The sequence below is a fragment of the Amblyomma mixtum genome, chromosome 2 (assembly GCF_055824585.1).
Source record: "Amblyomma mixtum isolate Tamu chromosome 2, ASM5582458v1, whole genome shotgun sequence".
NCBI classification, from domain to species: Eukaryota; Metazoa; Arthropoda; class Arachnida; order Ixodida; family Ixodidae; genus Amblyomma; species Amblyomma mixtum.
This window is the reverse complement of record NC_143013.1, coordinates 15,744,432-15,760,844: the sequence shown is the minus strand read 5'-3', so window position 1 is coordinate 15,760,844 and position 16,413 is coordinate 15,744,432. Positions and strand designations below refer to the sequence as shown.

The window sequence follows — 16,413 nt, the reverse complement described above, 5'->3', positions numbered from 1 at the left end:
TTTCAGTGCACATTAGAGGCCCCTATGTGGTTGAAATTAACCTAGAGTCCTCCACTAGAAAGCCTTTTTTTTTCTTTTCCTTCTTTCAATGCCTCCTTCATTCTTTCCTTCACAGTGCAGTTGAGGATTCCACAGTGAGTGAGACGACTACTGCGCATTCCTTTCCTCCTTACCGATCATCTCTCTCTTTTTGAGTGTAACCGCACCTTTCATCTCCTCATAACATGGCTCTGGTCAACAGACCTTCCCTGCTCCAGCTGAAGTCCTCCTAACAGGCTGTCACCAGTAAAACAATAAAAGAAAGAAAGCAAGAGTAGGAGACCGCACATGGCAGGGGAAGCGAAACAACAGGACATGGTAGGCACCTCTGAGTGCGGGCTTGTCTTTCAGAGCCTTCTTGGCTCCCGAAGGCGAGGCAGGTGGTGAACTGATGAGCGGCACCTTCTGCTGAAGCTGGTGCTTGGGGCAGATGGCGCCATTGCGGTCCAAGGCGGGCCGCGGCACTCGTTGCGAGGACCGCCGCTGAGGCAGGTTGCGCGGAAACGCCATCATGGGCAGTGCCGTAACGATGAGTGCCGCACCCACAATGAACACGCCCAGCCACCAAGCACCCACCCAGTGCGGGTTGCCCGGTGACAGGTTGGATGTCTCTGCACGTTAGAACGAGAAAAGAACACAACAATAGTTAGCACGACGTTAAACTAAGTGCAAGAGGACGACAACACTTCCGATTAATCTAGTTAAGTGAGACTGACAAATTTTCTTTTTTGTGTAGTTTATTTTTTTACCAAATATAATACATAGATAACTACTCCGGATGGTAGCAAAACATGCTTAAAACACTGAAACAGGAAAAAGACACCTGTGGCCTTTCCTGTTTACATGGTTCAAGAATGTGTTGCAATGGGCATGGGCATCTGTCTGTGTCATTCTCCAGAAGACACAAATTTAGATCCTTGGAATAGAGAGAAGGCCTGTGCCTTCATCTCCCATGTCCTTTTTCTGCTCATATGACCTGAAAACCTTGGACAAATTGACCTATGCACACACCATAACGTTACAGGAATACAGCCCTGAATTATGAGCCCCAAATGTAGCAGAGGATCATGTACAATCAAGAAACCCAGTCACAGAATAGCACTACACATACCTTTCAGTAGGTCCAAGGAGGCAACTACATCTTGCAATATTCACGATCTCACTCAAGATTAGTTAGTTATATGGGGTTTTATGGTGCATAAGCAACTACGGCTATCATGCGCCAAACATAAGGTTAGATGATGTTGTGTCAAGTGTGCAGAGGTTACATTATAATAGATTTAAAACATTGGCTCACTCAAGAGTTAGCAAACAACAGAAAAGGTGAGATGTCAAGATAGACAAGTGCGTGCATTATTTTAGAAAAGCAATCACCACTCTATGAAGACATTGTGGCTCAATGTGAGCACATTAAGCAACTTACATAAGTTCTTTAATCCTGTATACGTCTTAGTTAAGGAAGAATCAGAGTTTCTTTCTTAGCTTCAACAGTGGCAACAACAGGTAGATAAAAGACCGCACAAAAAGGTAATGCAAATAGTTTAAAATCAATATGAGATAAAGGCCGCAGAAAATGTAATAAAAATAGTGGTTTCAGCATGCAACTTTGCCTCACATTTCAACTGCATACACACTTTCTTCAGTGGCAGCTTTTGTACTCTTTAACATTACACTTCTCCAACACTCCACCTCTTTAGCACAAAATGACAATCATCAAGCAAAGATGAGCGAGAGATTGTTTGCAGCCAACCAAAAATGGCATCATAAAAAGTGATGTCATTAGTGACTTGTACTTACCAAATGGAAAGTTGACATAGACACTTGTGCAGTAGGAGCCGAGAAGGAAGCCAAATACTGGACCAAATATCCTAACACCTATTGTGATACCTGAAAAATTAAATTGCCATTAAAAAAACCTACAGCAACAAAGACAAATTTCAATTCACAAACACAGTGCAGTCCACAGATGATCGTAATACAAGTGCTTAGACTGCAGATAACTTAATCTTCAGCCACCTACTCTCCGGATTCCTGTAACCTACATGTGCCTACTCAACGGGGGCGCCTCTGTGGGGGGCGCCTGCTCGACGGGGACGCCTGCTCGAACTCGAAGGGGACGCCTGCTCGACGGGGACGCCTGCTCGACGGGGACGCCTGCTCGACGGGGGCACCTAATCTACCACTAAGCTGCTTCCTAATACATCTCTCAATAAACAGTTTCATTAGCCACACCCTCTTCCATGATTTGTCATGACAGGGAGTAGTCCACATCCCAGTACACAAGTTTAATATCTAAATGCTACCCACAGTAGTAGCAATTTCAATGCACGAGAACAAAAAATGTTATATCGAATCAACTCCCCTAAATATAACATTCTGCAATTCCCCAGATGGCAGAGTGAGGCTGACTGACCAACCAGTCGAAGCGGGACGGTTGCTTTATGTATCCATTTAAAAATGGTGACATCAATTCTCTCTCGGAGCGAATGAGTGCATGAGAACAAGCGAAAGAGTGAGTGCAAGAGAGCGAGCAAAGGAGCGAGTGAGTGAATGCGAAAGTGTGAGTGAGTTTCGTCAGGCTAAATTTTTTTCACAGCCAGTATCTCACGCGGCAGCAGTTTTCTGTTTGCTTTCAGACGAGCTATGCAAACAACAAGCATATTATATTTACAACAAAGAAAAATATGGCAGATGGTTTAGCATGGCTAAGCGCGAAATATCAAGGGGTAGCACTAGTTAGGGTGGGCGCTTAACGTCCTTAAGAGCGAAAGGTATCTCACCTAAAGGGTTTTATGATGAAGGCCTTCACCCTAATAGCCTTTACCATGAAGGCCTTCACCCTAACAGCCTTTACAATGAAGGCCTTCACCTTAACAGCCTTTAACCATGGAAGCCATCACCCTAAAGGCCTTTGGCTAAAGATCTGGGTAAAGGCCCAAAAGCCGTCACCCAAGTCATTTACTATGAAGGCCTTCACCCTAAAGACCTTTATCATAAGACTTACTCTAAAGGTCTTTGCGTAAAGACCTGGGTAAAGGCCTGCCAGGGCTCTCACCGAAGTACAACGGCGACTCCCGGTTGGCAACGTTGTCGTCGATGTACGGTATGCCGAGCGTGTAGACCGCCGTGGCGCCGATGCCGATGAAGAGCAGGCTGATAAAGAACACCGAGAGCACCACGTGCGTGATGCGGTTCTGACTGAGCGGTCGCGCCGACGCGTCGCAGATGGCTGCCCGCCGCAGCGCGTCGGCCACAGGACCCCCTCCGTCTGAAACGAGATGCAGCGGCGACAGCATGTTGGAAGGCGCTGTCATCGCCAACGTGGCAAGAACACTGCTGTCAAGTCAACCTGTTAGCTCTATGGTGAAGTGTGCTACGGTGCAATGGCGACGAGGAAAGAGCGAAAATGTCGCTAGGTTAATCACGCGATTTGAATGTATTAATGTACGCAAGATATAGCGCTGCATTTATAATTACACCAAAGAGAGAATGCTGTAAGACCTTTGAGTGCACTGGATTTCTATGATGTGAGTGTAGCAATAGAATGACAGGGGTGCAATGAATAAATTTCCCCTTCGACCAGCATCTCTGTTTGAACATTAACTATAAACATCTTGTCGGGACATTTCTAGGGTTGCCAGAGGCATGAAACGGTCACAAATACTTAGGGTGTCTCAGGTACCACAACGTCGGCGCTAAAATCGACACGATCCATACATCGCCAGCTTTGCCAGTGTGATTCACGCAAAATTTTGCGGAAACATACGTCGCTCGTGCATAGATATGGCGCGCATTATGTGGTGCATAGAACTCTGTCCAATCAGACCTCACAGCACACGGTACAAGCTTTCCGAACAACAAGGAATTCGCGGTACTCAATGTATAGACCTTTTCAAAAAGAGGTTCCCGGACGCCGCCATATTGGGCGCTGGGCTGTGCTCGTAGTACAGGAAAGAGTTGAGGGTGAGCATGGAGAGATTTCCTTCCTACATGAGGATGAAGCTCCCCCACGTTCTCCGCACAGCCCAGAAAACCAATTTTCCCAAGGGTAGCAAAAAGGTTGGTTGGTTTATTGGGGTTTAACATCCCATAACAACTCAGGCTATGAGGGACGCCGTAGTGAAGGGCTTCGGAAATTTCGACCACCTGGGGTTCTTTAACGTGCTCTGACATTGCACAGTACACGGGCCTCTAGAATTTCGCCTTCATCGAAATTCGGCCGCCGCGGCCGGGATCGAACCCGCGTCTTTCGGGCCAGCAGCCGAGCGCCGTAACCACTGAGCCACAGCGGCGGGGGGTAGCGTAAAGGTCTGCAACTTAACCGTTTAGGGTGGTGACAATTATGCGCCATTTTGTTTCACAGATTCAATTTCGCCGCGACATTAATCCTAAACGCCGAATTTTCGCCCGTCTCGAATACTGCTGCTCGCATAGAAGTGCGCCCTTTTTCGGACAGAAGTTTACCGGCTTCGTATCAGGCCTACGCGATCCTTGAAAACCAAAATGGCGTCTCCCAACCAGACAACAGTTTTTCCGATATAGTGCCTAGAGCACACTGACCCCCGCCGGCGACCAGTAGCGACGTCATGGTCATGTTGCCCCCGGCCGAGGAGGAGAAGGGCGCCAGTGCATCAGGCGCGTGGCAGATCTTGGCCCACTGTGAGGACACGGTGGCGTTCTGGGTGCCCCTGGCCCTGGCCTGCGACGTGACGAGGAGCGAGTCGTCGATGAAGATGAAATGCGGCGTGGCGCACAGGATGGAGGCGACCGCGAAGACAAGCATGCCACAGGCGATCCACTTTGGCCGGTGGCCCTGGCCCCCATAGTAGGTCAGCAGGAGCGCGCCGCCGATTTGGCCGATCTCGGTGGCCGACATGATGATGCCGGTCGTCTTGCTCGGGATCTGGTACAGCTTCTCGATGGTGGTCAGCACGCTGACGAAGTACGTGTAGTACATGCCCTGCAGAACGCTCGTCAGGCAGAACACGGCCAGGAATGCCTTCTTGTTGGCAAACCGCTGCAGCCACCTGCGAGCCACAAGAGAGACACGAGAAGCAGTCCACAGGTGTTAAGGACTAGGTCATCAAGGCATCACCGCAGACAATGAAATGGCAAAATTGAAATGGTCTTTATTCACGCACCGCCAGGTGCAACGTAGAGGTATGTAGCATACAATAGACATATGTAGCATACAATAGACAAAGAGAACTAATTATGCCAATAACATTCTCCATCAACTGTAGTGCTCTTTAATGTAACAGACACTGCCCAACGCCCTAGTAACACTTCAATTCTGCTCATGGACAGATTTATAAACCAGTGACCATTTTGTTTCGCACTTATCGCAATACTACTGCACTTATCCCCCCTGTATGGCTACCGCAGATTTTTCTTACTTGCGCAGATATAGTTGTATTGACCATGAAGCCAATTTTTTATAGCAGCAGTTCGTCACAGGATCTGTCGAGTCCTGCTTCAAGAAAGAGCCGTTCTGAAGCAGAAGTGCCCCCCCGTAGTTCGCCAAATCAAAATCACCGCGCTAAGCGCCCCAAAGGCCCAGAAACTATAGTCCGCCAGCTGAATGTCTGGAACAAATACCGAAACATGCCCACCTGGGTTTGAAGAACCAGAGGCCGCATATGGAGTCCGGGTCCTCTTCGGGATGTACGACCTTGCAGCCCAGCCCATCGATGCCGCCACCGCCGCCGCCGTTGAGGCCCTTGTGGTGGTTGTTGCCGTTGGACGGCAGCAGCAGTCCGTTGCCGTTCTTGAGTTTGCCGGGGTCGTCCACGCCGCCGCCACCGCCGCCGCCGCCGCAGCCATTCGTGCTGCGCTGCCGAGCCTGGTCGTCGCCGGCCATTGTCGCCGCTGTCCTTTGGAGAACGGGTCGACTGTGGTTACGTCATCGTTGCCTGCGAGTAAAGGTATGCAGACATATGTAACCAAAGCTGAGATTCTCAGACCTTTCGTGCCTACGCGAGGCGATAAACCGAGAGGGATATAGCTCGATGTCAGTGTCGCCTTGACAGGGTCGTGAATTCTGCACCATTTTGGCCCCCTTAAATGCTTTATTTTAGCAACACAAAAACCTCTTTACGGAAAGTATTCTCGCACATGTCAGTCACGAGAGACCGTCCAATACCGCTGCCAGACATCGAAGTCTCATTTCGGACGAAAATTTGGAAGCTTTCTGCCCACTGCAAGGGTCTTTGCGACAGATCGAGCAATGGGTGTCACCACCCCGGTAACGGGACGCTGACATCGAGGCACCCTATCGCTATGCCCCAGTAAGTGCGTCCACTGCGAGGTGTTGCAGGAAGCAATGAGAAAATTAGTTCTTCCCATTCCAAGTGCCTATTATGGAGGCCACTGCCCCTGTATACGCACGCCTATCCCTTACAAAAATTTCTATGAACAGTCCATAGACTGTCCATAAACTTTGTCAATAAAGTCATAGATTTTCTAAACACAAATCTTATAGACCAGTCTATAGGCAATACAAATCATTTAGAAAGTCTATATACAATCTATAGATTTATTTCCATGCACTTTTAGCAGACTTTTTTAATAGACAGTCTATTGGCTATGAATGGACAGAAATAAATATTTATAGGAAGGCAATATTTAGTCTATAAGAAGTCTATAGACAATTTCTATAAAGGATGCTCAAGGACCTCACAGATTTGAAGACGGAAGGACAAGGCCCCTCATTCCACAGGCACCCGAGCAAGTGGGACACACAGGCAGGCGTGCATAACTTCTTTCTTGCGCTAATGCATATCTCGTCTCAGAAGGCGCCGTGGCGTATGTTGTCAAATATCGTGCGTTTCCTATGGCCCCGCGTCCTCGTCGACGCCTGAACTCGATACATCGTGTTCAGGCGTTCACCCTCGTTCAACTCCCCCTCCCCTTCCCAGCCGTCTTATCTTCGGGGTCATGTTCCCGCGCCCCGTGTCGTTCGGGTCACCTCCCAGTCCCGTCACCTCTCTTCATTCTTTTTTTTTTCATCCTCCTCACGTCGCAAGTGGTATGCACGCCGGACGCGCTTCCTCGATGTCTATACTATATCGAGACACAGCCAAACGCGGAAAAGGTGCGACGGCTTTGCGGCAGTTCGTGAACCAGCACGGCCCCCCCACCGCGGCATGGTGTAGAAATTCGCCAACAGCGCTAACCTGCACGGTGCCGTCGCCACGACCGACGTTTCGTAAGTTTTCCTTCCTGGAAACGTTAAACGCACGCTTATCACTTCAGCCTCAACCCGCACCGCGTGCGAGCAGATGCAGCTCCCCTTTTTTTATTTATTTTACCGTACTAAGCCGTTAGGTAATCGCCACAGCGCAGTGGTGTCAGCAGTTTTAGTAGACAGGTATACGGTCCAGGCGCAAATTTTCCCTTTCGTTACGTATCGCGCATACACGTATTCAGGTCCCAACGCTTGAGCTTCAGGAAAAGGGGTAGAGGAAATTTCTTTTGCTTGAAACACCCAGTGAGACGCTCTTGCAGAGTGTTAGGCAATGTGACATCTGTGGGTGACAATCTGGAGGAGGCTCCGGGTTCGGTGGCCTTAAATGCAGTATACAAGGACGTGAGTTTACATGGTATAATCGCCGAAGCGATTTGGACGGTAGGTACGTAACGCACAAGAACGCAATGAGTGCCATCCAAATCTATCGGATGCTGAAGTTAAGAAGGGGCAACTTAGTTCAGTAGCTATTAAATGGGGGGTTTGCATTTACGTACTAGATTTATCATAAAAGGTGGCCAAAAATTTTTATGTACTGCAATTTCCACTTTTCGAGTATGTATTTAGCTATAAAAAAATACGTGATAGAAAGCTTGCAAAAATTCTCTGAACTACGCGTGTTAGCGTTTACAGAGGTCTTTGTTGCCCCATAAGTAAGACTAGAAAATAACAAACTTACTCCGCGCAGAATTCAATTCAAACGTCGTCATTCGCCACTACTGGCACGCTAACAAGTTTGTTTTAACGAAATTGAACATCTTCTGAAGCAGAGCTAAAGAACCCCAAGTACGGGGTTTCATAACCATCTGTTTCGCCATGTGTATTAAATGGTAAATTGTGGGGCCTAACGTCCCGAAGCGACACTGGGCTATGGAGGGCACCGGATTACATTTAGACCACCTGAGAAAGCACTAGTGAACGGGTCAAACGCAACCAAGGATCATGCGTGAAGCCTCGGTGCAACTCAGGTAAGCTCGGGTAAGTTCGGAGGAGCATCGCGCCAGCTGCAGCCAATGGGAGGAAGCTCGGGTAAGTTCGGAGGAGCATCGCGCCAGCTGCAGCCAATGGGAGGAGGCTCGGGTAACTTCGGAGGATCATCGCACCAGCTGCAGCCAATGGGAGGAAGCTCGGGTAAGTTCGGAGGAGCATCGCGCCAGCTGCAGCCAATGGGAGGAGGGCGTCGCGTCAGCTGCAGCCAATGGGAGGAGGCTCGGGTAACTTCGGAGGATCATCGCACCAGCTGCAGCCAATGGGAGGAAGCTCGGGTAAGTTCGGAGGAACATCGCGCCAGCTGCAGCCAATGGGAGGAGGGCTTCGCGTCAGCTGCAGCCAATGGGAGGAAGCTCGCGTAAGTTCAGAGGAGCATCGCGTCAGCTGCAGCCAATGGGAGGAAGGGCGTCGCGCCAGCTGCCACCGAGTGGAGAGAGGTTGTGGATGCAGAGAAAGGCGAAGAATGAACACAAGCTTTCGCAAGTCTACTCGGTTTACTACGCTAAAACCCCACCACTTTCTTTTTTTGTATTTCACCTCCATCGAAATACGGCCGCCACGGCCGGGGTCGAAACAGCGACCTTGGGATCAGCAGCCGGCAGCCAAAGCCACCGAGTCACCACGGCGGGTCCATGTGCATTAAACCACACGCGCTAAATAAGGTTTCTCATTATTAGTGAAACAATCGGAGGGCCGGTTTAAACCTCGACAACTTCGACGTTCTCTCAAGAGGGCCGCGGAACGTCTCCTGGCAGCGTTTCCAGTATCTCGCAAGGACTTTCCGCATGTTACGCAATCGAAGATCAACTCGCAAATACAGACTCGCGTCTGCAGGCGGCGAAGCTATCACCACTGCCAAGTGAGGCCCTCTCGTAATCACAACTTGTTGCATGCGCACAAATTGACTCAACCGTCTCCCCAACCTACTGCGTGTACAGAATATAGTGTGAGGTTAAAAGGAGAGGAAAAAGTTAAAATATAAAACACGTATAATCTACTCAAATGCAATAAACCACGACCTTGCAACAAAGTGCCCGGATGTTCGCCGGCCACTTCTGATTGCACGACCGAATCTGATAGCGGATGTGTGTCGTGCTGTACATCCTATTGAGAGACTGTGTGTAATCCAGCTGCCTACATATCCCACAAGTGCTTTTCAGCAGCTGCCGGAGGAGACGATGGGGGCCAATTTGCAAATCTAAAAGGTACTCGAGATTTTATGGTCTTTCTTCGCCAACGTCGTTTCTCACGCGAGAGCGTGACCGGAAAATTCAAATGCGCTCTCGTGCTGCGGTGCTAGCATTATTAGGCGCGCGAAAGGCGAGTTCCACTGCTAAATGAGATGCGGCTAGTAGGGAAAACGACCTGCAACTTCGGTGCACTTAATCAGGAGAAGATAAGGTTACAAAGGTGTTGTAACGCGAAACGAGAGCGTGTTATCATCGCGCGGCAAGAGCGCACATAGAATGCTACGCGGTACTAAGATGAAGTCATATGCATAACTTCGCCTGAAGCATGATCTGGTGCTGCCACTTGCCGCACGGAGCGGTAAATACTTTCGCGACGCAGCTTCTGGCGTTGTCAGCAAGCCCTCGTTATGCGAGGGGCGAGTAGCAATTATTAGTGAACTATGCAGTGGCAAACACCAGGCGCTGGTGAGAGGACTCACAGTGAAATTAATGAATTAAATAGCCGGTTATGTGACCACACCACTATACCTGATCTTTTCTTCCTCCATGGCCAGGATAATTAAGAGAGGGGGCTAAAGGGAACGACATCAACGGGAGTTGCCTCACGAAAAGGCTGGCTGCATACTGGAATGCCACCTCATATATCCCTTCCCACGTGACCAAGCACGCAATCGAAACACCACTCGTCAACAACGCTTACTCGTTTCAGAGAAGCGCTCGGCCAGAGAAGTTTTTGGGCCTTGTTGAACCCAAAGTCCCTCGATAGGCTTAAAACAAAAAACGACAAGCTTATCCAGGGATTTCAGCAGAAGTGGGAGCCTTGGAGAGATACGCGTATACAGTTTCATCACTACCAAGCTGCTATTGCGCATCTTCCGCAACACGCCAAGGTTTCGTCCCTTGCGCAGAGCATCATCGCCCATACAGGCGGTTAGGCCTAAGCCACGTTGCCGTTTTGTTCCTCGCTTTTTAACTTCGCTCCCCAGTCGAACACGCGCCTCGTCGCGAGAGCAGAAGAGCTCGCCCGCGACCTTGCCCTACACCCCAGGGCTGTCTCGACGCGCCGCGTGATCGAGAGCTACAGCGGAACCGGACCGCAGTGGATATATATTACGCCGTCGCGCGACCAGCTGCGGCAAGGCTCCCCGCTGTTTTAGTGGTCGTTATCTATAAGCGCCGTCGCGAGCGGGGAGCGACAGCTGAAGGCGCCCAATTAAAAACATAACCCATTTGCGTGCAATGCGGCGTCGGCTGAGCGAAAGCAAAAAAAAAAAATGCAGATGCGCCGCGCCTTCCGCAGTCGACTCACGTGTAACCCCCTCTGTAGTACATGGGCGGTGTACGTCGGACGACGAATAGGCAGCAAGCTCCATGAGGATGCCGGCGATGCTGCTTCGCTCGCTTGCGTGCGTGGCTCTGTTTCGGTTGATTGTGATCGCTCTCTCTCTCAGCGCCGGGGATTAACGGATAAGGCGGGCTGGTGCCAACAACGTTGGCGCGTGGCACCCCGCCTAAGAAAAAAAAAAAGTATCGCTTTGCGCTTTCTTCGGCGGCAGGTGAGCCTTTTTCACGTCTCCCTCCTTATTTACGGCGAAGAGATAGCGATCGGCACACTCTCCGGATAACATATTAGGGGAGACGGTTCCGAGAGCCCTCGCTATAGCGGCCGTGTAACGAGCGCGCTTTGCGAGAGCGTTCCCTTGTTCCCGATTGAGCACTCACCGCGACGTAAAAGTGATGTCCTTGTTGGTATTCTGGAAGGTTTTAGAAGCAGATGAATAATATAGCGAACCCAATCGCATAGCGGCTGCGCTGAAGCCCCGGATTTGTCGCATCAATGGATGTTCCCACGCCCCTACTTTTTTTTACAGTAATATATTTGTCAAACCCCATTCGCCAATTGGAAGAGTTGAAAGCTGGAAACATTGCTTCAAGGCATATGAAATTTGAAGCCAGCTAAAAATGCAGGTCAATAGCCGGCGCGTTTTAAGGAGAATTGGAAGGGCGTACTACTCAATGTAGTTTGCTGTCTATGCCGATCAAGCAGCCGCGATTTTCTTAATGTGTGAGGGTGTGCGTACTTGTATGGTTATGTGATCAACGTTTCAGCACGTGAAACTGCAAGAGCGCCGCATAAACTAAGCAGAAAAAGGAAAGCGCAAGCATGGTGACTTTTTGATCACCACGGGACAACAGCACACAGCAAGAAGACACCAATCACAAACGACTGTCTACAGTTATTTTCAAACCTTTGAAAAGCACACTATGCGCTGTCTTCGAAAAGCTGAAAACAGCCCGAAAATATCGCGGCGACGAGGCTAACAGGCGCTCGAAGACAGGTTTTCCAGCGCGTCAAGACATAGCAGGCTAAAGGCGATGCATCCGCAAAATAATACACCTGTTCTCGTGTAGTCTTAATAGCCTTTAATATTCCAGGTGCCGTATTCTGCGAGCTGTACATTTTCCGCTCTCCACTTCGCGTCCATTCGGCCATCTGTCAATGGTCACTCAAATATACCCGCGGCTTTCAGGCGCCTGTGGCAAGCGACCCGGCTATTGGGTGGACGGCGACCGGACCTTACCATTGGCTGAAATTGGATGCAGTGTGCAGCCAATGGTGAGGTGCATCGCAGCGCTTTGTCAGCAGCAGGCGACCGGACAGTGGCTGCCATTGGCTGCGATATGGCGAGGTCCGGTCGCCAACCACCCAATGGCCGGGTCGCTTGCCACAGACGCTTGAAAACCACGTGTACATGTGAGTGACCACTGACATTGGACCGAATGGAGACGAAATGGACAACGGAATGGACAACGGAAAATGGACAGCTTATAGAATACGGCCCCAGATACTCCTCCAGTACACCCGGTGGAGCTTCAGTACACCCAGTACACTCTCCCGCACTACTGATACTCCCCAATGCTCCTGAAGCTGCACCTGTATTCTCGAAATGTCCGTAATGTGCTCTCGATACGTCCGTCCTGTGCTCTCGATACGTCCGTCCTGTGCTCTCGATACGTCCGTCCTGTGCTCTCGATACGTCCGCCCGGTACTCTCGATACGTCCGTCCGGTACTCTCGATACGTCCGTCCGGTACTCTCGATACGTCCGTCCGGTACTCTCGATACGTCCGTCCGGTACTCTCGATACGTCCGTCCGGTACTCTCGATACGTCCGTCCGGTACTCTTCATACGTCCGTCCGGTACTCTTCATACGTCCGTCCGGTACTCTTCATACGTCCGTCCGGTACTCTTCATATGTCCGCCTCGTACTCTCCATACGTCCGCCTCGTACTCTCGATGTGTCCGCCCTGTAATTTCGATACCCAACCTGCAATCTCGATACCCAACCTGCAATCTCGATACCCAACCTGTAACCTCGATACCCAACCTGTAACCTCGATACCCAACCTGTAACCTCGATACCCAACCTATAATCTCGATACCTTATCTCGATCACACCAACGTGCGATATTCTAGAACTGAAGCAAACTGCCACTCAGTGCGTGGCCACGCAGCCACAAACGTGCACCACGAAGCACATCTAGGGCCTCTTCCAAGGGGAATCTGCGCTCTCTACCACAGTACTTCGGCAGAGCCAAGGGGCTCCACGTAAGCGCTATCGCACTTTGAAACACTCCAGCGGCAAAACTGCGCAGGTCCATGCCCTCCCGGTAGGGAAAGAAGAAAAACAGCTCGGTCAAAACCGCGGCAACAAATAACGACGCGGCTTCTTGAATGGGACCGGCCATCACCGCGGGCCGGACCTGCAACCTTGGTCGCCGGCGGCAGGCAGACACGACGCAGTCCAACGAAACAATGACCGCGGTAATCTAGCCGTAAATGAAAGCGACAGCAGCACCTGGCCGGCGGACAGTTCATGGTCACGCGTACAGGGATCTTCTCGTGCCCGTATACGCAACGACAAGGGATGAACGTGCCACTCGAGAGTCGCGCCGAGCGCTCACACGCACGGCAGAGGACAGAAACAAAGTTGCAAGGAACCGGGGCGCTCTTTCTTTCCCAAGTGGCGTATGCTAAACCGAGCAGCCAAGCGTGCGAAGCGAAGGCGCCAGGAGAGGGCGCACTCAAGAATTCGTCGCGCCACGCTCCAGGCCACATATACCAGGCAGCAAAAGAAGCTGAGGAGGAAAAGCGCTTGAAGAAGAAATAAAAATCGCTCCAAAGCAAAAAAAAAAAAAACGTAAAACTGTTTCCGCTTTCTATGAGATCAGAGAGAACCTCGGCGTCTCCCGTCGACGGAGTGCGCGCCGAGTGAGACGTGGAAGTTTTTCTCGAGCAGCACGCATGTGGCTGGCGCGCACACACGGTTGCGTTGTTGGCTCTGCCGCCTCTTCCCCCCCCCCCCCCCCCCTACATCTTTCTTAGTCCTGTGCCTTGTCAGGTTACTTAAACTACCGCGATAACGTTTAACACACCTAACTTGGCGCGAATAAATCACATCTCCGACGTCGACGACGATATTCCTGGTCTTCTACTCTTTGTTTTATCACGAAAGGATCGATACTGAACAAACAGCCATAGCGCATATATGCAGTGCCACCGACTCTTCCCGTGAGAGAAACCTATAAGGGTTGTGCGGGTTGGTTTCGTTGCCTCCGAAACCTAAATAAAAAAATAACTTACGGAAAGGCGTATTACGGAAAGGCGTAAAACTTTTTACTTTTCACTTAGAAACGCACACAACGGTGCATGCGTAAGAATAGCGTCGGTCTGCAGTGACGAAATTAGCGAAAATACAATGCGCAAATACAGTTTTCATTCCCCTGTTTTCATTCACAGCGCCAAGCAACCGATTCAGGCGATAGCGATGACACGACGACGTTCAATACAATGATGACGGCAAGTAGAATTGCACTGCACGAAGCAGGATTTGACCAGCGCATCAAGCAGCCGCCTCTGTGGATATATGTTTACGCAAAGTAGATTGAGACGAGATGAGATTTTATCGACAATCTGGCGGTGACGTTTGCAAGCTGTGTTCGCCCTAGTCAGTTTCGCACACATGGATCACGTGTGACTATGCGATTCGTGGCATAGTCACACGATTTGTGTGACTATGCCAAGTTCCAGCTTTGCTGCCGTGACCAGCCACCACCTAGGATCGGAGAATGCATATCTCCCATCGCCCGTACCACTACGCCCTCATTAATTCTATCATAAATCATTACACGAAGAGACGCGAGCGAGAAGCAACAAAAAAAAAACCTTATAAACTCCACTGTCTAGAAACAGCCTCGAAGAATGGGACTCCCGGTGTCCTGGCCAGACAAAAATGACGAAATAATGATTTCAGAAACGGACTAACACAATACGCGCGAGTCAAGTCGTTATTCTTTGCACGTCGCTTCACAATGCTTGCCTGGGCGAAAAATTCACGGAAAGAAAACCGGATAACCAAGAAAACTAAGCCGCAGGTCGCACATGCACACAGACCACGTCGAGCAACGAGAGGGCTATACAAAAAGGAGAGAGAGAGAGAGAGAGGTCACAAAGACGGCGAGAAAGAGAAGATAAAAACAAAGTGATGAAGAAGGAAGGAAAGAAACGGAGAGAGAGAAAAAAAATGAAAACAAAGGCGCCTTGCTATCTCCTCCGCAATTAGCGTTATCGCGGCGTCGCACGGCGCCCCGCATCGTCGTATGAGCGTTAGGGAGAGGGGCCGAGTGCGCGAAGCATGGCGAACAAGAGCAGAAGGGGACGCCGGGAAACTGGATGGCGGCGGTGGTTCTCGTTCTACGCGCGCCGCTTTTTCCTTCCTCCGGCAACGCAAACGAGCGCGGCACCGCTAGACATGAAAAAAAAAAAAATGGGGGAGCGGGCCTTTTCGACAACGTGCACCTTCTTCACGGGACGACAAGCTGCAGGTCGCCTGATGGAACAAACATCGCGCTTTATGGGAGCGCGCCCCACTCCGCGAGAGAGCCGAGCCCTTGGCCGGGGGAGGCTTGCACCCATTACAAGGCCGGAGTGGGTCGCTGCCGCTACCGGGATTCGAACCCACGGCCTATGTCATCGCTCTCTTGATGCATTACCTAATGGGAAAGCCTGTGAGAAATTTCATTTGAAATTTAAAAACAAAAATGTGAGACGGAACAATGCGGCGGTGGGTCACTTCGTTCGCTCAGCTGTCGACTGGCTGGCCACTCAGTCCTATCGGGTAGAAAACTCTTGCAAACGCTTTTTGGATCGGTTTTCGCAGTGAAAAGCCGAACACAGTTGGCTACAACGCGTGACTGAAGTCGAGGCACATCAGCGTATTCAATTTCCCCCACTTCCGTGCTTGCTCACCCACCGAAGAAGCCCAGTCGGCGCTTCTCGGCCGTACCGGGATTTGAACGGAGCGTGTGTATGCCTCTCATATACCCTTCTGGGTGCGTGGTGGATGCTCCCTGGAATGCGGTCTGCACCTGTCTCTACCGTTACTTCCATCAAGCTTGTGCCAGATGCACGAAGCAGCTCAGCGGGCAAACGTCACTCAGGTTGAATTGGTAAACAGTCGCACTGCGCTCCTCGATCACCGTCGCTCCCTGCTGCCTGTGTTTCGACCGAGCGAGGATGAGGATGGTTTGGTTTTACAGGGCTTAACGTCCCAAAGCGACTTAGAAATGCTATTTGCTCGAGGTGTGTTGCGGTCCTCGGCGGATGGGTCCTCCGTCCAGGACTCAGTTACCCGTGCCATACGGCATGCCCGTTCGACCAACCGTCGCTGGTCTTCCTGGGACTCGTTGGACAGCAAGGCTTCCCACTGATCTCTTGCTGGGTGTTGTATAAAGGGGACTACCTGATCGCGGGACAAGCACATGTGAGATGGTACAGTGTGGGTGTGTCTCCGCACTAGGGACGCATCCGCGTATGCGGTAGGTAGGGTGGATTTTGTGGTAAATAAAGAGTCTGGAGAAGGCGACTGTCTCCAGGAAACAGCCATG

General features: G+C 50.6%; 1 protein-coding gene across 6 annotated transcripts in view; it reads right to left on the bottom strand.

Moving 5' to 3' along the window:
- Window positions 1–16,413, bottom strand: part of LOC149358518 (solute carrier organic anion transporter family member 74D-like) — a 199,173-nt gene that overhangs the window by 17,468 nt on the left and 165,292 nt on the right. For all 6 annotated transcript variants that reach the window (XM_089570618.1, XM_089570623.1, XM_089570620.1 and 3 more), the window contains 5 exons: window positions 5,652–5,951; window positions 4,600–5,066; window positions 3,095–3,307; window positions 1,837–1,926; window positions 366–650 (listed from right to left, as the gene is read on the bottom strand). In XM_089570618.1, the coding sequence (XP_089426744.1) occupies window positions 366–650; window positions 1,837–1,926; window positions 3,095–3,307; window positions 4,600–5,066; window positions 5,652–5,899 (1,303 nt within the window). In that variant the 5' untranslated portion in view covers window positions 5,900–5,951. The remainder of the gene's footprint in view (window positions 1–365; window positions 651–1,836; window positions 1,927–3,094; window positions 3,308–4,599; window positions 5,067–5,651; window positions 5,952–16,413) is intronic.